This window comes from Haliaeetus leucocephalus, unplaced genomic scaffold (genome assembly GCF_000737465.1).
Source record: "Haliaeetus leucocephalus isolate CR32 unplaced genomic scaffold, Haliaeetus_leucocephalus-4.0 Scaffold0, whole genome shotgun sequence".
Classification (NCBI taxonomy): domain Eukaryota; kingdom Metazoa; phylum Chordata; class Aves; order Accipitriformes; family Accipitridae; genus Haliaeetus; species Haliaeetus leucocephalus.
The window spans coordinates 22,483,046-22,510,693 of NW_010972436.1; the positions used below are offsets into that span (position 1 = coordinate 22,483,046).

Genomic DNA, 27,648 nt, shown 5'->3' on the forward strand with positions numbered 1-27,648 from the left:
TTTGTAGCACCAAGTGAGTGTGCCAGTGTTTCAGCCCATACTTGCTCAGTGTACTAAACATGCAAATCTTCCTCCAATGTCTGACTCCAGCCACATTGTGCTCATGGTTCTGGACTCAGCTGCACAGGCCAAAAAACCTAGGCAGGTTTGTCACCAGGCAGTGACAAACTTGAAACAGATTTAAACATAGACAAGCTGATGTAACACTGGAACAAGCTGAAACAGTACATATTATTAGATTACCCATTTCTTTCTTAGCGAGAGGATTGAGCAAAGTATGCTTCAATGTGTTTTTCCTGAGAGCTGAGCTTTAAGTTCAAAAGCATTCAGAACCAGGCTTGAATCATGGAGTCCCACTTTGTCCATTTCTAATTTAAGCTGAACAAATAACTGCTTCGTCTCAATCCCTCCATGCCAGTTAAAACCAAACTGACGTGTCTTACAAAATTCTTATTGGGCTACACCAACTGTTACAAAACCTCTGCTGACAAAGATCAGATAAATATCAGCACAAAGCAGGATTTCCTCCTCTATTTAGATATAAACATTGGAAGAACAAACACTGTATACATAACACAAGAACATGTACCCATAATAGGATAGTTAAGCCCTGGAACAGGTTGCCAGAGACATTAAGGAACCTCCATCCACAGAAACTTGACTGGCCCTCAGCAACCAAATCTGACTTTGAAGTGAGCCCTGCACTAAGCAAGGGTCTGGACCAGAAATCTCCAGAGGTCCCTTCCAACTTCAGCGTTACGATGATTCCACGTACATTGACATATAAATGGAAAGCTAACCTTGTGAGATGAAGTGGAGGAGCATGTAAATCAGGACTACCACAAACATTCATAAAGATGTTAACAGCTTTTATTTCACTGGTGCAAGGCCCGTGTGTCATCCACCACTCACCAACATCAAAACAAAACATCATCTTCTATAAAACAGTTTCAGAAAATTCAAAACAAAGTAACAGTGGCTATAATAAACTTCATACAATACTGTAAATCACTTAGTTTGTGTCATCCAAACAAGAACAAATCAGTTTCTAGCATACACGGCTTCCCCACCCCCCCAGAAATACCAGCACAACTCCAATACATGCCTCACACCTGGAAATGCGTAACATCACTCCATGACATTGATAGCTGTTCGTGCTTAGAACTAGTCATCAATTCACCCTACCAATATCATAAAATACAAAATGATATGAAAAACCTACATTTACAAAGTACAGTCCCAATCCTGCAATCTAATCCTTTTGGGCAGGTACCTGCATCCATTCCAGCTCCCCTGAAGGCAATGTGGTATTTAGTGCTCCATTGCTAAAGATTTGATTGCAGAATCAGGGCACAAGTGGGAAAGGTTTAAACCTTTCCACAAGCAGTAAAACACTGCCTTATTCTTCTAGATTCAGTTTCAGTAGTATTTGCACAACCTCCTAAACCGAGACTTACCTATATTCCATTACCTCACATTTAGGAAGAAAGAAGGATAGGCTTTAAAGTAGTCAGCAGAGAAATGGCTTTTACTGAAATGACTTGGGGCTGTAAGTTGTGCTTTAGTGCACGGTGGTGATCCAAATGCTTCCAAGAGATAACCACATCTTGCTTCAGTATTTACAGTATTTGCTGCCTTCCTCTGCTTTACATGAACTTCTTCACCAGCAAGATATCAGAGATCTTGTTTCCATTAGACGAGCATTATGACATGACTCCAAAAACAGGATTATGACGACAAATACTAGGGCCATACTCTTCATAGTCTTTCTTGGTGTGACATACTTGGAAAAACTCTGGCTATGAAAATATAAAAAAAATTCCCTCAAAAGCATAAGAATGTATCAAGTAGGAAAAAAAACAACAAATAAAGTAACAACTTAACATTCTTGTAGATTGCACTTTATGATATGGCATTACATTTTTGAAATAGAATAAAACTAGAAATATTAGGATATGAATATAATTAATCAAAAAAGGTTTTCTGGACAGAAGACTGCTTTTAAACACAGCAATAAGAAACCCCACTTCGGAGACAGGAATTGCTCCCATATTTGCTTCTCTCTCAGGTTTAAGACCATTGATTTGGATCCTATATCCCTGAAGTCCTAACTAACCTCTAGTGCTGACTTTATTCTTGAAGGCACTATATCATATAAGAACTACTTCAGAATTATGTCAAATCATGATATCCCTACTCAAGTAAAGCTCCCACTTGCCCTGTACAAATTCTACTGAGATAAAAGTTGGGTAAGGATTCCAGAATGTGACACAGTTTAGGCTGTCACAATGAAAAGGTTTAAAACTTAGTACTCAGGTCAAATATAGCCAGAAAACAATATGCAATAAAAAAAAAATTCAGAACAATTTTGATAAAGACTTACTGTTGAAGCCAGCATGGAACCACCAAACCAAACTGCGTAACGCTGCATGTGATGTGTTATCACTTGAACTTCAACTGGTTTGGGCTACGAAAAAACAGTCTGTATTTAGTTGGTTTACATTTTCTAGCAAGATCCTTACAAACTGAAAATGCTCAGACCCAGACATCTTCACCCCTTCATTCATGTCACTATCTCAGACTTATTACTCAGTCTGTCATGCTCCCTAGGAGACCAAGTCATAAAACTCTTCATGATTAGTATGCTGAAGGACACAACCGTTAAATCCCTCTTGCCTCCTGCTAAGATCACATGTCTCCTAGAAGGGAAACCAGAAATGCCCTTAGAGGCTGCTCACAGTAACTTTAAGATTCATGTAAAGACATGTCATACATTACAAGGCTACCAACATGTTTAACAACACATTACCACTAAAATACTACTCATTTTACAACACTGCATTTTCACTAGTAAGGCGAAAATTCTGAACTTTATTTCTATCACTACTCATGTAATTAATGCACTTGAAATTCTTACTTACTTTTATCCGACCACCACTGAGTTCCTCACTAAGTCGCAATCTCGCATCCACTACTCTTTTCAAATCCCTTTGCAGTCGCCGTCCAAAGTCCCTGAACATCGTGGACCCTCCCGAAAGGACCACATTCTGTGCAGAAAATAAAAAGACACATTCTTTAAATCCATCTTCAAGCGAGTTTCCCAAAAGCCAACACCGCAGAGGTGACTATTTGGATCCTAACATCATTAGGAAGCTGACAAGCTACACAGAACACCTTAAGCATTGCTCAATTTCCATAGGAGGTCCATGGTCCCCTACTTTCTTTTTTCCCCTTTGAAGAAGAATTTTACGTAGAATATGTTATTACAAAAAGAGAAGGATTCCATTAAAATGCTGACCTAGTACCCTACATGTGCAGAGCAGCAGAAATAAGACACTACAACAAAAAGTTTCCCAGGGATGCTCATAGTAAGCAGATTTAGCCCCAATGCCAAATAAGGCTCTAGCTTTGTTACATTACTGTTAGTATCTTTCCAGAAGCTGTAAAGTTATCTGGAACTCAATTTTTTTATTGTAAAGAGTTAGACTCCTAAACATAGCAACAAGCAAGTCCAATAATTCTTCAAAAAGGTATGATACCTCAAAAGAGGACTGCAGTACAGGGAAAGGTATAATGCCTTTCACTTTTCTTGTCTACACCTGCTTGCCTGGTATTACTTAGTTTTCAGAGCAGAACCAAAAGCCTCTAAGCCTGGACTTGTACTTGGATTTTGAATAGAGGTTTTAAAATGTCACAGCCTTAATTCTGATAATGTTGCAGGGTCACAGACTAACACAGAAGTCATTTTAAAGGTGGGTGGATTCAAAACAGGAATCCTGGAACACAACATTGGTGACAACAAAAGTGCATTTCATAATCAGAAAAATTAACTCTATGTGACAAAACTGCATGCATGCCCCTGCATACTGCTGCAACTGCAAACCACAGTGGCAATTAGTGCTTACTAAAACCACTTACATGCCTTAGACACATGCCCACAAGGAACTCAACTGAGATCACGAGTTCATTATACACAGGTCAAAGTATTGTATCTCAGTAATAGTTTTTGACACTGCAGACCAAGACTGTGCATGCAATGAAAGAATCCCTGAACCACTGTTTTCAGCCAGGAAGCCTGCACACAGACCTGAAGAGTCAAAGACAGGCATAATAAGCATTCACAGTTGCAGGGTGCAGAAGTAACTCCTTATATTTTAAGCAACAGATAACAAGGAAAACCTTGTTTGTAACTTGTAAAGTGAGAAGAAAGCTGTTTGTTTACTCATGGAAAAAAAAAAATCTCTACACATCATAAAAACCATTACAGTACAAAAAACTCATTTCTTCACAGCTTCAGATTACCTACAGTATAAAAGAGTGCATAACAAGGTAGGTGTACTTAAAAGAAAAGCACACATCCCCACAACATTACTGAAACATTTCCCAAAAGATAGAGGATGACAGAGAAAAGGAAAAGAGCCATATGCATAAGCAGGAGCCAGAAACCACAGTTGGTCCTAAAATTAAAGCTGGAGGGAGATTCCCCCTGCTCCCCCCCATCTCTTCCCCTGCCTCAAAGTAGTCACGCACTCCACATGGGAAAACAAAATTGCTAATGAGCGGAAAAAAAAAAAAGAAAAAAGGCAACCACCAACCTGAGTGATGAAATAGCAATTAAAAAGATGCCATCAGAAAATATTACCTGGAGATAATGAAGTTGGAGAAGACTGTGAAAGCAATAATTCTATTCAAAGCAAATTAAACTTCAAGTATACTCCATAAAGTGGACAATGCTACCACTAAAAATAGATTTCAGAATACACCCGAGAATAATTGTTTGAATACATCTGAGACCAACTCATCCAACTACAGAGTTAGCAGTAACATTGGGAGGATCTCTTATCATTCCAGGGTTAGAAGCTAAGAGGTTACACCTTGCTCACATTATGATTATTCAAGTACTTCTACACACTGAAAGAAGTTTAACAATAATACTGGTCAAGGAGAACAGAAGCACTAGGGTATACTTGTTGAAAAGGTGAGTCATCTCATTACCACGTATGTGGACAAGCCAGGCCAAGCAGAATTTTGGATATAAATAACTAGGTGACACCAACTGCCATTATAAGATGGTTTATTATACAGTTAGAGTTCCCCTGCTCCCTGCACTTCTTGACAGCACTGGGCCAAATCTGTGCTAACTCTTTAGCAGAAGACTGCTCATGTATGGGCTTCAGTAAGCTATCACAACTCAGCAGGCGAGTCTTCTGCAAAGAGGTGAGAAGCCAGGTAGTCCTCACTCACAATGAAAGCAGAATCCATACACATTCCCCACCCCTCAAACAACATACCCACCACTTACAAAGGACCCAGTGAAAGTGGGAAAAGACTGTCAGACTGGGGGGCAGCAGGGGGGGAACTAAACCACCCACACACGAAACCAAAAAAGAACCAAGAAACCACCCCCCACAGCAAATACCTTCTCCAGCGTAACTGAGCATAACACAACACAGCAATTCCAGTAACTACTTAACGAAAAACATAACAATGAAGCATGCTGAATACATCTGTGGAGAAAGCTTATTAGTGATATTTGGGTTTTCAGCCCACCTGGGAATTCTCTGGCCTCCCAGAAAAAGACATCAAGGAAGTTAGGATTTAAGTATCTGTTTCCAGCTGATTCCTTTAAACAAGACTTCTTCTGATGTTACTCTGCTCAAACACACTTCAGCTGGTTTAGCAGCTCTAAGCAGACCACAGGTTTCACAGCCAACACCAATTATCATACCATCTCACAGAAAGAAGCTCCAGCTGATATTTACTTTTATAGCTAAATGGTTGAAAGTTGTTTCAAAAGAATGTATTCCCTTAGAAGAGAGGGATGAAGGCCTTCCACACACCTGAAAAAGCTAAGCACAACAAGTAAATAATGAAAGTAGGCCATTTCTGGGAGGAAACCAGACTGTGAACACCAATCATCTCAAAGGGCTGGCAAGAAATTGCTCACTTCTCATCCATACCCTTTGCTTCTCTTATGAGCTGTAGGATATTGAATTTCTCTCCATACCATTTCTGATATTATGCCTGTACAGTGTAATGCTGCAGAGGTATGAAGCTACCTAACAAAACAACTCAGTTACTGTAACATAAATCTCTATCTAAATAAAACTTTACATAACAAAAAAAAAAATCAAAAAAATTAAATTAGCTTCTGCAGAACTCAACGCTACCATACACAAGGTGCTGAACTGGTTCATGCATCTTTACACTGCACCTTGTAACATGGTATAAGCGCACTCCCAGCTGGACACTTCAGACTTTGCAGCACCAAACTGAGAAGTATCCACTGCTTTTCTGGTAAATACGAACTTCAACAACACATCCCAGTTTCTCTTCTTTCCAAATGATAATTAATTCCAAATTAAAGTTGTTCAACATGACACAACCATGTTGGAGGCATGTAATGAAAGCAATATATGACTGTTAATAAAAATTATTATAGGTAAAAACTGGAAGGTTCACAAGCTGAAGCCAAGCACTTCATGAGCAAGTAAATCAATTAAGCTACATGCCTCTTAATTTAGTTATAACAGGGCAATATTTGCCAATATTGCATGGAAAGCATAAGGAGAAATTTTATACATATCAAACAACAAATATATTACAAAGAAGTAAATGTATTGCGAGAAACACTATTTTTTAAAATAAGTTTGACTTTTAATGATGAAGAAACAATTTCTGTTTCTTTAAAATCATGATTTTCAATGTTCATTTAACAGTTCGAGTAATAGCGAAAGATTTCAGTGTGACTTATGGTCATGCTATTCCGCAGAAATATGCCTGCACTCAGACACAAAAGTAACCACAAAATACTGCAGATGTACTGAGCTACTGTTAAACCAGCTAGCACGGGTAATGTTCTAAATTTAATTACAGCTGCGATAAGAATAAACAGGGCTTCTACTCAGTACTCCTCTGCTACACTAACAGCATTAATCACTCGGGGCTTCCACTTGAGGTAGCAGGAATACCCTTCCTTTCCCACGTCTCATCATCGGTGCCAATATAACGCAGATCTAACAGCCCGGCAGTCTCTCCAGCCATACCTCACCCACAGACCCTCCCCACTCTGCACTTTGTAATTAGCAGCAAATGCTGTCATTTTGCCGAAGCACAGATAAGCAAAAGTCAGTTGACCCCTACCCGGCCTCCTGCTTGAGGATACCTACAATTTTGGAGGGGAAAGGCAAGAACAGGGTTGATAGAGCAAACAAGCTGGGCACCATCCCAGCCTGCCTTCCTTCCAGCCGGCGGCCGCACAGCAGTCTGACAGCGCCACCTACACCCCACGCAGCGCCTGTGAAGCTGTTTTCACCCAACGCGTTCACCAGCGATTCAAGGTAGAAGCGATGTCAGGGGGATTTTTTACCACCCTTTTTAGCCTCCCGCACCCCAGATGTCTCCAGGCTTTGAGGATGGTTCGTTATGAGCTGGGCAGGCCAACAGTTTAACCTTCCGAGAGAACGCCGATACAAGTGTAGTCCAAATCTTAACTGTATCGGCAAGCTCAAGTTCACCAGTGTCCACAACAGCTGCACACCCAGCCAAAAAGTCACCTTCTCTAAGGAAAAAAGCCAATATCGTTAAAATCCTGTCGCCATGCACCTGCGTTTCCACCAAAAACCTGGATGATGCATCTACAATAGAACACCACACTTGCCAATACACTACAGTCCCTACCTCATGCAAGTATTTTCAGCTTGAGAAGCTAGCTTAAAAGTTTAAGGTCAAGGATGTTACCGCTTGATCCATTATGACTCGAATCATGAATATTTAAACATTCTTGGCTAGGATCTTTCAGAGATATTTCTGACAGAATTTACCTAGTTTCAGATGTCACATCTCAAAGTCTTTCATCCGTGTATTTGTGCCAAAACCACAGCAAAGTTAGAAGAAATCAATTGTTGGGACAGCCAATGACCCTACACTTACATCTTTCTACTGGAGAAGGCACAGCCCTCAGAACTGTCAATACTGTTCTTATCTCCTATTACCATCTAAACTCTGGAAGTATCTGCAGAGAAACTCTGGATGGGGAAAAAAGAAGATGAAGTAGAGTGTGGAGTAAGAGTAACAGTTTCTGAACCTGTTACCAACAAAAAATATCATTTATTAGAATATCAAGCAGTTTTTAGAACTTCTGAAAGCCCTTTGTACACCTTTAAAGTTATTATAACTATATTCACTAGGCAACAGTTAAATTCAGCTGCTCTTTTTTGACACTAAGTGCCAAAACTCATGCCTTAACTGACAAGCATTAGGACAAGTTTCAGAGCATTTCCAGGTTGAAAAGAGATTTTTAAATAGCAACTAGTACTGAAAACAACCAACACTAGCATCTGTTGTGGCTATAGCACAGAGCAGATGTTTCCCACTGATGCAAGCTGGGTGTGCATGTTACACTGTGTTTAGTAGTATGCTCATAGTAACCTGAAAGCTGAGGGAAGGACCGCATTTTTATGCGGACCACAATCCCCATCATGATACTGCTCTCTCCCTCTAATTTCTCTGCATTTCTGTGATACCAGTTATACTATATATTTATGTAAATATGAGTTAAGTATAAGGAAAGGCTGTGAAACAATATTTTAAGAAAAAAAGGAAGCTAAAGACTTCTCAAATAAATAGAACTAGAGAAACTATACGTCTTTCATTCTAAAGAATGCCAAGGGTGATGCAATGCCTCCCCGAGTCCCACAAAAGCACAATCGCATTTCTAGCTACATGCAGAATGGGTCATTTTTCAGTGGAATTCAACACACAGGAATAATCAACATAGCAGTGATGCCAGATTATTTCAGCCATAAGGTAAGATCCAAAATTACTCCTCTATCACTTCACCTGACCACTCACTTATATTTCATTCTGCTTTCTGAAGATTTGTGTTTAAAAAAAAAAATCCACCTTATGTCTTCAAATTTTGATGCAAATCCCCTGGTTCCAAACCCAGCAGCCTACCTATCTTCTTCCATTTTAGTAGAGAGCAGCTCATCCCAAGCAATCCAGAACTCTGAACTCTGTGTTAGAGACACAGAGTAAGAATATAAATCAATTCTTCCAAGCAATCACATTAAGATGGCATAATCGCAGGAATTTAAAAAGTGCATTGCTGACAACCATTATACAATTAAAAAGGTTTCATCATGTGTGAAAGAATGTTTGTGCTTGGTATTGAACAGCTACAGGCTATGGGATCTGGCTAAAGAAGTCAGTCTTATGAAGGTCCTGCTAGTCCAAACATCAACATAAGGTAAAATAACTGGCCTCATAAGAGATATGTTGATGAGACTGGGAAACAGGGATACTGGCAATGAAACTACAAAAAAAAAAAAGGAGATAAATACCATAGGACATCAAAAGATGGGTTGTGAAACAATGCTTCAAAGGCTACATACCACATATAACCTGTAAGAAGGGTACTTGCAGGTATTTTCTGCATAAACACTGAGGAAGAATCCAAATACATTTGATGGAAACCCAGCTCCAAAGCACAGGGCCCTGGCTGGCCACCACACAGCACTGTGGGCAAGTGAAATTGATAAACCACAGAAACTAAGAGAAAGCATGAGTGGATTTCTCCACCCGTACACTGTTTTAAACAGCAAGAACAGAGATGCTTGTCCCTTTGCAGTGACATTGCTTAAATAAGATAACAAGCATTAGCATTAATAACTACTGACATCTATCATTACATTCAACAGGTAATTGTGTAACATTGCTTTAATTAAGCAAGTATAATGAAAAACAGAAAATGGAAAAACAAAGTCTCCACCAGTGGCAAGCCAAGGGAAAGTTATTTGCCTGCTGATTATGGTGAGGAAAGAGTAACTTAACCTCAATTTTTAAATACTTCTTTCCAGAAGTCAGTACTAATCCCTACCCTACCAAGCAATGAAGCTATTGCTTTATGGCAGCTTTGGTCTTTCAGGAAAAAAGCGCAGACCGTAAGCACAACCAGACACTAAGAGTTTCCTAAAACCTTCTGCAACATATCTAAGCCTAAAGCCATTGAAGACATCTACTGCAAAATTCACTCCACATATGAGCTTAAGTAGTTTAACTTCCCGTTTTAACCTGCTCCACAGATTTGCTCTGAAGCACTATGTCTCATTCTAGATTACAGAGTATGTTTAGTAGACAAGTAAAACAGACTGCAAAATTTTAATAGTTACAAATTACCCCGAGATACTACTTAGTTGGAACTTAATGCTCATTCTAATAGGTGAGGAAAACTACCACCTTTTACATGAGCAAGCAAACCTCTCCATGCTATTACTTTATGCTGTTATTTCCAAAAGGGCACTGCTGCTGCACAAGCAGAAAACAACCAGGAAGCGTAGGATGTGCTGTCAATACAGAGAGATTGCCATAGGCTATGCCTGTCAGTACCTTCCTTTTCATTTCTTCAGGAATCAGTAACTCAAAATACTCTCTGGACTACACCCTGGGCAAGTTTAAAAAGGCCTAATTATTGTCTCCTAGAAGATTTTAAGTCTTCATGTACTTTAATACTGGGTTCAATACATGGCTAAAACTACAGACAGTGGGCAGATACAAGTCAAGACTATGAAAAAAATACACGTATTTGAAACCACTGCTTAATAAAGCAGGGGGCGGAAGGGAGTGAGAGGCGCAAGACCATGACATAACCCTTAAAATGGGCAAAAGCCAAAGACCTTCATGCACAAGAATTCACATTACAAATATTCAGATACAAATAACATCCCTCTGCCTCAGCTCTTCAGGGACAATACTTACCTCTGTATCAAGCCACTGTTACAGATAACCCTTCTTTCAAAAAGAAAAAGCAGCAAACATCAAGTACTCTTCATTCAGAAGGAGAACTTTGTTTAACTTGAACTTTATCACAGTTCTCATAGTGGGGGAAGTGGTAGCTATGTATATGCTTCGTGGTGATGATGATGTTGCTATTTAGTCTTCAAATAAATTAAGTTAATCTTACAACAGAAAGACCATACCTTATATAATGGACGCCGGACATCAATGGGACAGTTCTGTATAACTTCATCAACTACATCCGAAATGGATTCCATAAAATCAGGATTAGCAAACTAAAATGAAATAAAATAGGCATTAGATTTTTCATCCCAAGAATGGAAAACCAAAAAGGCAGAAGTGAGACTGTGGACAGATTTTGCAATAGCACTTTTTGAAGGGGGCAGGTGGGAATCAAAGTCAGTATTACTCCCGCTCACCACTTATTCTACATTATAACAAACCCACTTCTGTAAAAGGGAAATGAGAATTCCTTTTTCTGCTGAGAAATTCAGATTCTCTTCCTTGGTCATAAATTCACTGTTTACAATTTATGCACCATGGACCTACTATTGCAAGTGAGAAAAGTTTGAGTTCTCCTGCAATATTAAACATACTGTTACTGTGCAACGTGGTCCTGTCTTTCCTTTTAAGTGAAATCGAAAACATCACTGTGCAAATCAAAATGTTCCCCCATAAAAATTTTCAACACTACTAAAATACTTATGTTAAATTCCCACCCAGAAGTCAGAATTTTTCCAAGCACACAAAATCTCTAATATTTAAAAAAGGTATAAATACTCTAAGGCCTTGAGTGGAAGTCCCCATCAATGCAAACATCAATACAGTCCTAATGTATATTTCTGCATTTATAAATACTCGAGAGTCAGAGATGCTAATGCTAGAAAACATTCTTGGACTAGTGGCAGTTTTCCACTTTATTTTAAAGCTCATGTTAAATTTTAAGAACAGTTCATAGCCTAGGTTTTGCCCTTTCAGAGGTTAAACTTTGAGAAATTAAATGAATTATCAATACATAATAATATATTATTACAGATATATTATTATATAACTTTAAAACTTTCCCAAAGTTGTAAAAACTATTTGGGATTTACGTCCTAAACAAGATGAAGTATCTAAATGGATGAATAACAAAAGCCAAAACACAGCAAATATATGTTGAACTGAAAGAGAAATTAGCAAAGGAAGTTGGCTTGGAGATGAGGAGCCAGAAGAATGATGTGAAAAATCCCCAAGAATTCAAGCTAATTTCTATAGTAAGAATTAATCATGCAAGAAGCTGAAACATGAAGCCACATAAATTAAAAGAGAAGAAAGAAGCGGTAATGCTTCACATGGAGAGTTCTCATCTGAATGAGCTACAGCCTGAAAACTTCTCCCAAGCTCTCCATAAAGACATTGATAAAACAGCAGGGCAAAAGGAATAAGTAGAAATGAGAATTATGGCATCCAAAGCAGAGTATAACATGCTCCCAGAACGGGGACAAGAGAACTGACATGTGAAATTGCAGTCTGCTAGCAAACACCATATGGTTGGAGAATAGCAAGTAAAATACCTAACTTAAAAAGTGGAGAAATAATCTGGATAACTACAAACCCCAAAGCCTAACTTCAAGAGTATTAAAGACTTCAGAACAAATTTTGTGAACTGAAAATAGGAAAAGATTACAAGACAGCTTTACCAAAGGCAGCTTTTACCTAGCTAACTTGATACCCTTTGAAGTGAGGAGTTAATGAAGTCCAGCGAGAAATTCTCTTTGGATGCAGTACGTATCATCTAGTGTGTTTTTCTTGTCTAGAAAGTCAGTTCAGTTTTTTTTTCAATACAGAGCCAAGAAACTATCAAGAAATGAAGAAAATGGAAATTAGTCCTTTATATCCTGTTCCTAACAGTCTTTGAAGGGACTATGGAAAGAGGAGCTATTAAAATGACGTCTGACACGGGATTCAATGCCTCTCTGTAAGATCACATGGGTAAACAGCAGGGAGGACAAACTATTTAGCCCAGAGGTTTAATGTTGGCACAAGATCAGATGGCTACAAACCTACCACAAAGAGATTAAGGCTGGAATTTAGACAAAAGGTGAGAGAATGAGGTTTTTTTAATATTCTTCTGATAGGAGGAGGGTAGACAAAGGGAAACTTCACCAGCGTTAATGTGGATCTCGATAAATTTTTTAATAGTATTGCAGAATATGGGTGCCTGCAATAAACTCAGTGGAGTGCATAGGAATGGAGAGAACCTTCTCTGCTATGCTGTAACATATTAAAACTTGACTCCTTCCTCTCCCGCAATATCACAATATCCTGAAGCTCACCCAAACTGGACTACCAAAAACAAGACAGACTAAGTATTGTAACGTTTCTCAGAATTATACATGTTACTTATGACCACACCAACAGAGATTTCAATGGACTTCCCTCAAGGACCAAATTAGCATCCATGCTTTATAAACTGATTCAATATCAAAAGCCAGTGTCCAAGACTCAGAATATTATCAATGCAATGCTACCATGCAGAGTAGTGACCAAAGGGATTGGCAACATAACCAAATACACAGTATAAAGGCATACTGGTTTAAACCAATGCTGAAACAAAAAAGGAAAATACTATATAAAATCCGTAAGTTCAAACAATTTCTTCTCAATTTTAGATTGCCTTTAAAGAAACAAAATAAGATGTTTTAAATGTTACATAGGACATGAGAAAAATAATTATGTGCTGTGCTCTCATTTTTCCGTGCTTAAGTTATCTCAGACTGTATATTGCTTGCAGTCAGGAGACTTACTGATATCTTACTTCCACGTGATGGCGCACTGGCACCAAAAATGATGGTACTTCCCTTTCCCCCCCCCCCCCCCCTTCACTCACACAGTAAAGTTTCTATAACTTAATATTGCTAGTCCCTATTCTTACCTCAGGATGAAAGAAAATTTCAGGTCCGAGGAACCTTTCATAACCGACATCTATAACAAACTTGGTTTTGTTGATTGCATTGATGCCAGTATACTGTTTGATCCATTTTCGAGGATCGCCATCGTACTTGGCAAATTCTTTCACTATGTCAGGGCAAATGTAACAGTATTTCTCCTGTTAAAAAATACCATGCATTAAAAACCGCCAGAATAATTACTCCATCATTGAATTAAAGTATATATAACACAATCAGAAAACAAAAATATGTGAGCATTCTTACAGATGGGGCTGTTCAACAGATGTTCTCACCCAAATGACTACTGAAGACTCAACCCTACAAGACAATGCACATGGCCCATTTGTTTCAAAAAGATTGCACACTGACTTATCTAGGTTAGTCTCTCTCAAAATGAAAACATCACACCCATTAGGTCTGTGATGATAAAGGAGTTCAATAGCAAGCTAACATTGCAAGATCAGACCCACACAATCACCATACTGACATTACATACATTTATTTTTTTATTAAATTAAAAAGTAAATTTTAAACAAATCTAAAGCTTAAAATGCTGATTTAATCTGCAGAACATATTCAGTCCAAACAGTCTAGCATGAAGATTTTCTTCCTCTTTCTCCTTCCCCCGCACTTGATTGGATAAACCACCAGAAGCTTGCATAATTACAATACACTGCCTACATTTGCATTTTTAAGAGAGCCACTGGCAACTTGTTAAAGCCAAAAAAAATTAGCTCAAAGAGTTTTATTTATGTATTTGTTACGAGATAAAGAAGGGTGTACCTTTATGGCTTTTGCTGTCTCCAGAGATTGTTCAGGAGGAATTCCCACCTCTCTTTCCCTCAGGAGCTGTTGAATAAAGTAAGTAATATCTCTACCTGCAATAGGAATATGTTTGATGCAACTTCCAATTACATAGCCTTCTGCCTATGTAGGAGGAGAGGATAAAAAATATTTAGGGAAAAAACTACTGTGTAGCAATAATTAACAGCAAAACTAACATTAATTTTTATAATACTTTGTTTTGATTTTTAAGTAAAAGTAAAATCTTGAAACTGTAAAATTACTATAAAAATGTGCAACCCTCTGCAAAGTGGATATTATATTTATTTAAAGGGCCTTGATTACTACACATAAACAGATATTGATTATCTAACAGTGATAGACAAAAAAATCTTGCACACATTAGAAGACAAGTCTGATCAGATAGTTCCTTTTACGCATGATGTGAAAAGCAAATGTAATATAAATAGGCCACTCATGTCCTGTTTGAGAGTGAAAAATTAATAGGAAGAAGTATAAAATTTATTACAATTCTCAGACAAGAAAAATCAAATGAAGTATTATCTAATGATAAGCACAATAAAAACAAGAAATTTATTTGCTGAAATTTTTCAGGATGCATTTACTGAAAACACTGGTATTGCTGAGCCAACATTATTTCTTCCCTTGCTTTTTTTGCACTTTTCAGAGTTTCATATGGTAAATGCTGTTTTTTTCCCAGTATTTCCCATATGAACAAAATACTGAGAGGATCAGGTTAATTCCAAAACGCAAGATAAAGTTAAAGGGAATCAAATTTTCACTTCTAAAATAACTGATCATTCAAGCATACTATATGCTTCAGAAATACACAAAATGACATCAACAGATGTCAGTATGCACAGATAATAATATATTTTTAACATCCTAATTAAGCTGTATGAGATCAACCATGTATAAATGCATGTTCATATACAAGCTTGTAGTTGTCTCCACACAAGCAGAGTTCATTAACTTCTAAAATACAATAAATCATATAAAAAAAAAAAGCACGTTATCAGCTATATTAAAAAAATTAAAATGCAGGACAACAAAAAAGTTACGACACTTCTTGTCAGACATTGGTGGCACACAGGAGATCCAAAACCATGATCAGCATTAAACAGAACTGAGGCATAACACTAACAGAACACAAGGTTTTACATAGAAATAGCCTTTAAGAGATGGCCTGACAATTCCTTACTATGACCTTCCTATAGTCTGCAAGCTAAATTAACTGCATAAATAAGTTCACATAATAAAATACTTACTTTTCAAAACAATCATAACAGAGGAAAAAAAATCTCAAACAACCAAGCAACACTAAAAATTTTAAAATGAAGTTCCAGTTGACACTTCCTATTTAATTCTATAGTAAACAAACCCATACTTGTCCAAACCACTGATAATTTCAAATTGCATCCTGCTACATACCACAGGAATTACATGGGTCACTCCATCACCACTATCGATGACAATCCCAGTCAAAGTACGTTCTCCAACCTGCCGTGATGTCCAAGAGGCAGCTAAGGCCAACACTGCCTACATGAGAAAGAGTTTGTATTTAGAAGCAGGCAGAGTGTGCTAATTTACAGTCTCAGAAAACACTGTTTCAAACATTTTAGACACGTGCATACAGAAGACTATACATACTGCAGCTATACTGTACTTTAGAAGTATATATTCACTTTGTTCACCTGAACAGCAATGTAAAGTCCTGGTATGTTAAATGATTCAAACATGATTTCTGCAAGATACTCTCTGTTTTCTGGTGTGTTCAGTGGAGGCTCTGTCTGGGGGGCAAAAAAAAAAGTTTTGAAGAAGCACCTCAATAGAGTTCTAATGGTTCATGCATTGATTAGCTTGGTATGGTAATCAAACATTTAGAATTCTCAGTGCACTCAAAAAATTTCAAACAATTTACTTTGTTTAAAGTGATTGAAGCTTTTCAAAAACAAAATCCAACCTGCAGTAACCTGCATTGCAAAATGAACAGACTTTAGTTATAATGCAGCTTTACAGACTACTTTCCTCCTCCTTCTCCCTCCCCCCATCTCTCCCAGTTGCTGAAGAAATAAGACATAAACAGAGAAAAATCCTCCAACAGAGCTACTTGTGCTTGGAATATTATTTAGTTTTCCTCTTACAAAAACATTTTCTTACCCAGTCTCATTAACTCACCATTAAAAAATAGTGATCCTCAGGTTCAGCTCGTAGGTATTTAAAAATGACCTGCTCCATGAATCTCTCCATGAGGTCCCAGTCTTCAACAATACCATGTCGGATAGGCCACTGAAGCAAGAAAACTTGTCAACACTCTAGACCATACAAGGATAATCAAACCCAGAAATACAAACAGCCTAAGTCCCCAAACTCTTACATCTTCTGCAAGAATGAAAACACCTCATCTCATGGTTACCTTATGAAATCCTCCATTGTAACTTTAATTTAGAAGCACTATTTGAAGTTATCTCCTGCTCCCAGGTACTTCAAATTGCGATTCCATCTTGCAGGACTACAAGTCAGAATCCAGACTCTATTCCTAGTACTGCTATTGCTGTATTGCAGCACTGTGTTTTAATCTCTTTTTGTACAAATTTTATCATTTATAAAGTTGAGAATCATACTTGGCTTCAATATGCCTTCCAATCTATAAACAGAAATAAAGACCACATAGGCTATATGTTTTTCAACGAAAATTCTTGCAGGGATGATGTTTACATTTTGTTCAATGTTAAGAACACAGCTGACATTTAAGTAATACAGTAGGATGTATAAAAAATGATTTTTTCCACATAATTCATAAGCCAGTAACATTTTGTAAGTAAAAGAAGTCCTTTACTACGGTATGGAAAATATGATTCACAGAAAAGCTACATTGAAGACAGCCCTCCACAAAACAATTGTGACATTCCCTGAAGCAAAAGTATCCAACACATTACCCAGTTCATATGCCATGTTAAGAGAACACACTTTTAGCAAGGATTTAAATATTCATATTAAAATATGACTATTTTAATAGCTAATAATTTTGAAAACTGAACAGCTGCACTGTATCAATGGATATTTACACAAGGGTTCAAGCACCAAAACCACACAGGACAACACTAGTCACTAGTAAACCAGATGTTTAAAAAAAAAGGTAAAGCCATGAACCAAATCATGCAGTTTCTAAAAAGCAACAAAAATACTTTAGAAAAGAAGCAAATGCATGTTTTAAATGGCTATCAAAAAGTCCTAGAACATTATATAATAAAAATGTGAAACTTTGGAAAGATGACTTAAAAATACTCAATGCTTACCTTTGTAGCATAGGTAGGTTTATCTATGGCTTCATCTCCTATGAAAAAGTCCAGATCATCAACACCTTTCATTACCCTCCTTTGAGCCTGGTCACCTACTTTTGCTGATTCTCGGATTGCAATACCTTAGAATAAAATCCAAACAAATCAAAACAAAATTAAAACAGCTAAATACCAAGTAATGAATATTTCTTTACTTAAGGATTCTTTTCCAGAAATGAAAATTAGCATATAGAAAGCATAGTTTCCAGAAAGTAGAAATTATGTAAGTATCTATTGACAAGCCAATATAGCCGAGTTCATTCTCACTGCATCACACAGGATTCTGGTTGGCCATCCCTCATTAACGTAAGTAGTAACTCAGATGAAATCTTAAAAATGTATTCTGTTACAGACTACAGCAGTCACTAAACCTGTGCAAGTGCAGCACTGCACTGGAGATCTTCCTTAAGCCAGTAAGCAACATGATTTTCTGAGTTTCAAGTCTAGAATTAAGAGCACAGGAGGAGAAGAAAATAAACTATGTACTTCAGAAATAAGTATTGGAGTCATTATCTCAGTTGGTGAGAAGGAGGAAGGGAGGAGGGGAGAAATCAATTTGCAGTGCTACAGAGAAATCTTCAGAGACACTTATGCTTCCCATTAGCAGGCTGCAACTATCACTAGAATTATTAGGTGATGGCTGCTATAGGCAAGAAGATGAGACAGCAAAAAAAAAAAATCTGGGGCAAGCTATAAATAAAAATGGAATAAAGTACTCTAAAATATAATCTTATTTATATACAGTTTTCTTTTAATAGGTCATAATCAGGATCTAAATAACATGTAGTAGAAAATGCAGAGTAGACAGGCATCATCCACAAACACGCCAAATACTATCAGCACCAAAAATTACTGACAGGCAAACAATTATTTTGGAAACACATCTAAGCCCCAACAAGTTTATAGTTTTATAAAACAGGATTTATAACAAATTCGCAGGAAACTCCTGCTACCCCACTTCTTTATGTAACATAAGACATTTAAATCTTTACCAGTGGTTTAGGTTTGAATTTTGTACAATACTTAAACTAGTAAGACTATAACCAGTACTGCAGCCATGTCTGCTAAAGAACATGTCCCCCTCCACCTCTTTGGCCTCCGATTACCTTTATAATTTCGTTATGTTTATACCTTCTACTGTGAGTAGCTACAAGGCAATCTAGATGCATTAATAAGTAGTTAATTGACAAAGTTCACAAAAAGTGAAAGGCAGTGTTTAACGTAAATGGAGATAACCATGAGATAATATATGCCATTATAGATGTAAATACATAGTCAGTGCTAATATTTGTAAATACATATAACATTTGAGAGAAACTATTAAGATCACAATTAAAATCAAGAACACCAGAAAGGTATAACATTTTAAACAAGTTTAATATACAAAAAAATGAAGAGGAAATCTGCTCAACGAAAGCACATTAAATGGGCACAAACATTTTAATTGGTAAACACACACCCAAAAAGAACATTTTCTAACAGGAACAACTTTTTTGAATATTAAACTGTCTACAGTCCCAGACAATGTAAATAAGGCAGACACCACCTGCACTTTAGTACTTAATTTGATTGGAAGCCTTCCCCAGATTATCCGGGCAGTAACCATGGTGTCAGGTAGACAGGAGGTAAATTGCCTTCTGCCTACTCAAGAGTCCTGGCAGAAAAATAATGGAGATAAAAAGGAAATTGGACTGGAGTTCTCCTCATCTTTGTCATAGCAACCAAGAGCTGATTTAATGAGCAACAGTCCTAGCTAATTGCAAACAAGGAGTTCTGTTTAGCTACACTCTAGCCAAAGATGCTAACGCAACGAGTATCACTTCCCAGATGGACACGAGACTATGAAGGCTGAGCTGGGAGTTGGAAAGCATGTCATTTACTCATGAAAATGCTCAGTGATAGCAGTGTATATTAGAATTTGGAGGGACAAAAAAAATACTCACATGATGGGATAATGAACTGAGGTTCTGTATTTCCTGCATAGCCAAGTTTTGTATACCTAGAAAAAGAATGGTCACGAGGTCATTAGATGGACTTAGATGTAAAGAAAAAGAAAAAACTTTCAATTAACTACATTTCTTAAAGCAAAGGCCAAACAATCGCATACCACATCTATATTTTCTGGGTTATGCTTTTAAGTGTCATCCTGCTGAGAAGAAAACTCAGAAGTGGTAAATATTTTAGGTGTTATTTATTTTTCAGACAACTTCAGCTTACAAATTTTGGTAGTGTTTTTTCTGAACTATGAAATCTGAAAACTCAGCTCTTACTTCTCCATCTCGTTGACCAGCTATGACAAAAGATGGGCAGGCAACATTACACCCTTTGGTAAAAAAAGGGCTGTGCAGATCTTACCTTTCAGAAAGCTACCATGACCCAAAGATGTCATTAGACTTTGCATATTTGTTTAATATTGTCAAACACAGGAAAAAAAAATAGTGTGTCTTAAGAACAAACCACAGTTCAGAACGCTAGTTGCAATCCCGACACAATTCCCTTTCATGCCTTGCACAAACCACTCACTCTGTCACAGGTATAGTATCTGTGTGTGGTAATCTATACATACTACACGAAGGTAAGCATGCATTGATGAAATGCTTTAGGAATGGGCAGCAGATGGTACGAAACATTGTCAGTCTCTTTTAATATACATATAATATCTATTTGAACAAGTAAAGGATCAAGAGAAAAAAGAAACTGATAACTTGGAGATGAAAAAAAAAAGGAATTTTCACTCAAAATCTAAAATCTCTGCATGGTGTTACTGGCTGCAAGCTAGTTCAGGTCTTGAGCAACTAGAAAGAATTAACATCCCAGACTACGAAAAACAGCTTTAATTCCTAGGAGAAAAAGAAATTCAGAAGCGATTTCAAAAAAAAAAAAAAAAAACCAAAAAAACAACAACAACAAAAAAAACAACAAAATTAATTGAATGGTTGCAGACACCGAAGTCTCTCTAATATTCTCATTAGATTGGAACAGAAGTACAATGATAGCATGATTAGAGGGAAATCAGCATTATTCACGTCCATTTTTACCATGAAAACCTAAAGCCATGACATTTTTAAATGAGACCAGTCACATTCTAGGTCCTAAACTGAATTTAGGGTCTTTGTCTACAGCCTGCTGTCAATATTTGCAAACAATATTATGCCATCACTAAAGCAGAGGGTTGCTTCCTCATTAAGAGCTTAAACAGTAAGTTCCCCTTTATGGAGCATTTGGCATAAGAACACTCATTAAAAGTCAGTTTGCTTAGATAAAGGAATTAAATCAGAACAGAATTAACAATGACCTTGGAATTTAAATACTATATTTTCAATATCTCTTCAAAGCTATAGCTTCAATAGACTTCAAATAATAGTTAAAAAAAACATCTTCCCCAAGGCTAAAAAGACAAGGACTGTGTTTTGGGGGCAAGCGTTTGTTTTATTTTTAATCATTATATAGGCATATGCTTTCAGTCTAATCCAAAATATTTATACATACTTTCTGTGGCTCTCAAAAAATACAATCAGGACATTAAATTAGACTTATTTGTAAAGAAGGCCATTACTAGTAAGAATTGTTTTTATGATTATTATTGCATAGTTTCTTCACATTTTTAGGATGAAGCCTACCTAGGGAATATTGTTAAAATGTAACAAGCAACAACAGGAATTATACTGGCATTTAAGATGCATTACATGATACTTCCTCTTCATGTCTCTCTGAAAAGGGTTTTGCTCAAATGCACATAGCGAGGACCAAGGAAACCATTTCTGGATTCAAGAGACTTAGTTCTAAGACTTGGAAATGGCAATCAGGCAGAAGCCTCACGAAAACAGCCCTTCAAGCCCCAGTGACAAAAAACAAAGTCAATATATACAATCTACACATATACCTAAGCATGTAAAAATGCATATATACTTTTTATACAATTTTTATATGTGTGTGCATATATATATATATATATATGTAAAATTAAAGGTTCCTGCAATATAACCAGAACTCATTTCTTACACTAAACTCTGGCTGAGAGGCAAGTTCGGTCTGCCATCTTTTCCCCCATCTACACACATGCTAAACTCACACCCAGTCACAGTATTAAAAGAAAACACGCTCTAAAAGTCAGCTGGGGCTATCAGTCTGCAAACCTTCCCTCTTAAGTAGGTATCAAATCCCCCCACTAGAATAACTTAAAGTTACCAAAAGCATATAGCTCAATATTTTACCAATTTATTTTTTCACTCGCTGAATTAACTCCTGTTAAAACTATGGGATAAGTTTATTTCTCAGTATTAGTGAAAAATAGTTCTCTTCAAAGAACACATCTCACAGAAGATAACATGTGGAAAGATTTCTTTTGCATGCCATTAATCCTTGAAGGATTAATACTAGAACTATGAGAGTAACTAAATTCTCAGTGCAATGTTGAAGCAAGGAAATGAAAAAAAGCTGTTCAAAAAAAAAAATCTCTTTAGGATCAAACAAGAGACAGACTTGAACAAGCAGCCCTATTTCAGTTGTTTTGACAAAACCAGATGGGAGGGAAACTCAAACTACTCTCAAAACCACTGAGGAAGCGAAGAAAAAGAGACAATGCAATTGTACTGCCCTTTCTTGCCAAGTAGCCTGTTCACTCAGGACATGGCAGACTTGGTCCCAGATTTTTCTTCTGCCCAGCAGGACCCGAACACATTCCACCTTCCAGCGCCATACCCAAGAGCACATTAAAGTGTTTGGGTGACCCACTTCCAGGACCTCCTACAGAGACCGTTCCCTTTTATACAAGATATTTAAATATTCATTGACCTGAAAGGCTCTGGACTTAAACAGTTAGAGAGGTTACCTGGTCTCCAGTCCCTTCTCCAATGAATATTTAAGCATCTAAAACATGGTTTTGTTTCTCTTGGGTTACAGCCTAGCAGACTAATGGTAATGCAACGTCTTGTGATCTGTAAATTACAGAGACAGCTGCAGGGAATGTGTAGATAATCAGTATTCCAACTTAATTTCATTAGAAGTAACAGATTTATTGCCAGTGAGATAGGAACCTACTGGAAACTCTCCAAAATATAGGATACTGGAGACTGCATTAAAGATTAGTAGAAAACTAATCTAATAGACTAAAGCTATTTTATGCAAGGGGATTTGAAGGGACTACTCATTTAAAAAAAAAATCTGAAAATTATGTATTGTTGAAACAAGCAGTTTCTAAACATAAAGATCATTCTCTAGTACATCCTGTTTTTCCCAGGTGATGAGTTAATACACAAATCAGTTTCACTAGCTTTTTCTGAGGAATGGTATGTCCTAACCACCTTCTTTTCTGAGGTCCTACCATGAAAAAATGGAAAAACTTAACATAGAAAAATGACCGCAAAATGTAGACATAGACCAAACCTGGAAGCAGATACTGCACCCTCAACCGTTTTAAAGAGCAGGGATGTATTTTGGAAAATTCTTACTAAAGCAGGAGAACATAATTTAGGCATATAAAAATCACAAACTCGGGCAGTTGCTTTATCTATCTCAAAATACAAGACATCATTTTTTTCTCTGGACAAGCACGCAGAAGACCAAAGCCCAGCTGTGAACATTTTAGCATTTCCTCAATTTCTATTGCTTTTTGGTCCAGATCTTTAAAACAATGTGTTACATCCACAAAAAAGCTCTGAAGAGATAGAAATTAAGTGACTGAAAACAGCAAAATGCATTAATAAAGTCCTGTAAACAAACAAAAAATACCCTCTGTAAAGAGAACACTGTCTCTGACAGCTAAGATGCTAAATAACTAAGTTCTTACTGCCAGAACACCTGTGATGCCATGCTGCCATAAACAGACTGTATTATCATTATTACAAATATGCCTGAGAAACTCGCAACACAAGGTTCTTCATAAAGATGTGGAAAGGCACTTCTGAAATGAAGGAGGATGTGATGAAGGAATGGGAATGAAGAAAAGAAGGGATGAAGGAGGAAATATCAAACAGAAGAAATCTACTATGTCTCCACAATTTACCCAAGAGCACCAACAGGCACTATAGGAATAAGGCATACATTAGAGCCATTGCTTTTTTTTTGAGAGACTCTAGGACTTTACAGGACTGAAGCCTGTGATTATAAACACCAGTTAATTAACCCAGGCTCCTTAGACCTAGAACAGCAATTACAATAATGCCTGTTCACAAGTTTCACATGTGAAGAGCAGAGGTAATACCTGGCTAAAGCAACTCATTTAGCATCAGAAATATAATAAGAAGGGAAAAATGTAACATGTTCTGAGGTTCCAGCTATCTCAATAGCCCAGCAACAAAAACAATAAACACCCTAAGCTTCACGTTTTAAGACAAGTCCAGCTCACTTCTCCCAGAAATCAAGTATTTAACTATAAGCTATCAGTAAGACTTTGTCAAAGTTATTTTTCTTTACTAAAAGAAAAATGGAGTGACTTCAATAAAATACACCCAAAATAGAAGTATTCCTCAGTGTCTGCAAATACACACACAGAAGAGGAGAGAGGTATTTTAAGACATCTTTGTTTCGCACACCCACCTACTAGCATTCTGATGTCCCACAGCTAAATGCCAGTTAATAAAACTAGTTATAAAGTTTAAAGCTACTTAAAACAGCAACACCAAAAACGCCTGGTAGTCCTAACAAACTAAAAATAGCATGCCCTTCTCCACAAAAAGACAGATAGCAATGTGTAAACTGATCACGAGGAAAACCTCATGCAAAGAAAATGAAGATGTAGTGCATCAAAATTGAAGTAGGACAAGTCATTTGCAAGTCCTAATGGAAAAGATGAGAGCAAATTATTACCACTTTCTGCAAAATTTATTAATAAAGAGTGAACAGTTATGACAAAGAAAGTTCAAGTCATCTATCCAACAGAGAAAAGGAATGTTATCCTGTCCTGCTATGACACTATGTTTCTTACTACCTATTTTCTATACTCTTGCTGTTGCTTTTTTTTTTTAATTTTCCTGAAAAATTCCAGCATTTTACAGGACTGAGGCCTAGGGCTGCAAACAACAGTAAATTAAACCAGGCTCCTTACAGACGAAACAACAACAACAAAAAGAGTCTTTTCCAAGACTTCTTAAATCCCCCTACACAAAAAGAAGAGAGATTAGTGCCTGGACAAAGCACCTTATTCACTATCAGAGATGTAAGTAGAAAAGTGGATTTTATACACGTAATGCTCCACAGTGCACGTCTGCATATACCTTTTCATTTCTGCTATACTCTTCCTAGTTTTTCATCTGAAAACCCTTTCATGAATAATTTGAATGAATTGTTTGAAGCTTGTATCCCAACATAAATTCATTCTAACAATAAGAAGGTTTTCAGCCCACACAGAGGAAAATTCCAGAGACTGTATATCAATGAGTCAAGCTACTTCTTCTGGCTGCTTTGGTTCAGACTCTTATTTCTTCTTGAATTCTGCAAAATAACTTATTTCAAATTCAATAACCTCATTGCTGAAAAGTCTTCCACATTTCAGTGCCCTGCAGCAAAGCCAAGCAGAAGTCCCATCAGCAGAGACACCATGTTGTCTCATATGAATTAAGATCATTTGGAGGCATGGAAATACGAAGTCACATCATTTGGGGACTATCTGAACCCTTCCTGAAACAAACCGATATACACGCCCCCACACACAAACTCCACCAATTTTTTCATGCAAGCACTAAATAGATTAGAAATTCTACTTAAATTATTATGTCTCTGAAAGGACACAATAAACCATTTTCTATCCTTATTTATTTTGTACAACTGTTCATCAAAAGTATCTACCTGCTATAATCACTCCACAAACTGAGAGCAAAGATCATCTCCCGCAAAAGACAGACATTGCATTTAATGCATTTTCTGGATTTTGTAGTTTACACTGTAGCCTTTTTAAAGGATCCACCTAGAGCTCCCATTTCTCTCCCTGAAAAACTCTTCAAAACTGTAAAGTAACATTCTTGTAACACCAACAGTTCTGTGGAGAACAGATATTTTAAATACCTTCAGCAAGTAAATAGAAGGAACACGGGAAACTACCAAGGAGTATCTAATGCACAGGCAGAATTACATGCAGATGGAACCCAGTCTCTATTCTACTCCCAAAGTTTCCAGCTGTGGACTCCAGTATTCCCCACTGAGGGGACGAAGCTGCTTTCTAGTACAATAAGGTATAAACAGAAATATGACAAGAGACTTCTAAAAGTTTTATGACAGTTTAATAGAGACTTATTTCAAAATATGAAACACTTTTTCAGGAGAAGGCAGTGTGATACCACATCACTGGAAAGTACTTTCTCTGGTTATCTAGGAGGTTGGGGTTTTTGTTTGGTTGATTTGGGTTTGGGTTTGGTTTTTTTAAGATGGCTCAGTTTTGGAAATTTTAAAGGTAACTTTCCAAGCATTAAAGAAATGAAAATAGTGCTGCAAATTCCCTGCAGAGGAAAGGTCTATTATTGCAAAAAATTAACACAATCAGTGACACCAACGCAGAACCTGACAAGTAAGGTTACTGGCTGAATAGTTAGTTACGCATGGACTGGTGTCTCCACTCCTCCTCAGAGGTGTCCGTAACTGTTGGGCCAAAGGAAAGATATTAGCAAAAGCACACCACATATTCAGTATCACCTTCATTACAGCTCCCTCTGACACCTCCCACTCCTGAGGCACAGCAGAACTGGTCTACTGGATGATGAATGGGTCTTCTCTAGTCACAGACAGGTAGGAGAGACCTGTTCCTGAAATGCCTCCCGAGCAGAGCCTCTGCAATTCAGATTCCTTTTAGTCCTCAAAGACTAGAGTTACAAAACTTGTGGTTCGGCTAAACATAGAACAAATCTCACACTGATTTGGCAAAGGTGAAGAAGGGATGACCTAATGACAAAGAAATACCACCAGCGTAAGACAGCCAGCTCCCATCTCATTGCTGGCCAGAGGTAATACCTGGCAAGGTTCAAGAAGATGTACATGCTGTCTAGAGGCACAGCCAGATGCAATATGGCAAGGCCACTGCAGTCCAGGTACTGTGCATAAAGGAGAGGCCACAGCCCAGCAAGCACACCTCACCTGCCTCTGGACCAGTCAGTGCTGGCTCGTAGCTCCCAGGCAAAGCAAACACGTGTCCCCTTTCTCCAGGCAGTCATTTGAAATAAGCAATCCCCAGTTTTAGCATTTTAACCACGCAATAGTTCACAAAGTCAGAGAACGTGAACAAAAACCGGACCCAAGAGCAGAAAACGGCGCACAGAAACACACCGTCCCCGGAGGCACAGGGCCTGCCGGGGCCACACAGTTGGGCTACGGCAGGACTGCCCTGCTCCAAACACCCGACGGGGAGGAAGGGCAGGAGGAGGAGGAGGAGGAGGATACTCAGTGGAGGGCGGTGGGCAGCGGCAGCAGCCGAGGCCCGCAGGGGAGGGAGACCCTCCGCCACAGGGGCGACAGGCCGAGAGGAGACCGGGACATGTGAGAGGAGAAGGGACTCCCCGCCGAGGGCCCTCGCCGGCAGCGGGCGGCGGCTGAGGGGCGCCGGCACGGCGGAGACACCCCCCCACACACACACTCCTCAGACAGGGGACTGGCAGCGCCGGTCCGTCCCCCCCCCCGCCCCGTCCCGTCCCGTCCCCGCACTCACCCGGTGCCTCCGTCTATCACGCAGGGGGGCAGGTAGCTCGCCATGCTGGGGAGCCGGCACTGCGGGCTCTACGCCACCATCCAGGCCGCCGCCGGCTCCCCCGGCCCGGCCCGGCGCGGCCTCACTGCATCGGCGGCGGAGG

At 38.1% G+C, this 27,648-nt stretch overlaps 1 protein-coding gene across 3 annotated transcripts; it reads right to left on the reverse strand.

Annotated features, from left to right (window-relative positions):
• Positions 1-848: 848 nt before the first annotated feature.
• ACTR3B (ARP3 actin-related protein 3 homolog B (yeast)) lies at positions 849-27,648 on the reverse strand. 3 transcript variants are annotated; one of them, XM_010585989.1, is made up of 12 exons: positions 27,507-27,648; positions 19,819-19,874; positions 17,834-17,958; positions 16,713-16,823; positions 16,229-16,324; positions 15,966-16,073; positions 14,514-14,579; positions 13,715-13,888; positions 10,980-11,072; positions 2,922-3,047; positions 2,384-2,467; positions 849-1,799 (listed from the first exon to the last, which is right to left on the reverse strand). In XM_010585989.1, exons 1-12 carry the CDS (start codon positions 27,548-27,550, stop codon positions 1,704-1,706), a joined length of 1,179 nt encoding a protein of 392 aa, XP_010584291.1. In that variant the 5' UTR covers positions 27,551-27,648; the 3' UTR covers positions 849-1,703. The 3 variants fall into 3 exon arrangements, 2 of the variants coding, with proteins under 2 accessions (XP_010584291.1, XP_010584282.1); XM_010585980.1 differs by having other exon boundaries at positions 14,514-14,657; XR_775535.1 differs by lacking the exons at positions 849-1,799; positions 2,384-2,467 and adding an exon at positions 8,905-9,017 and having other exon boundaries at positions 2,976-3,047; positions 14,514-14,657.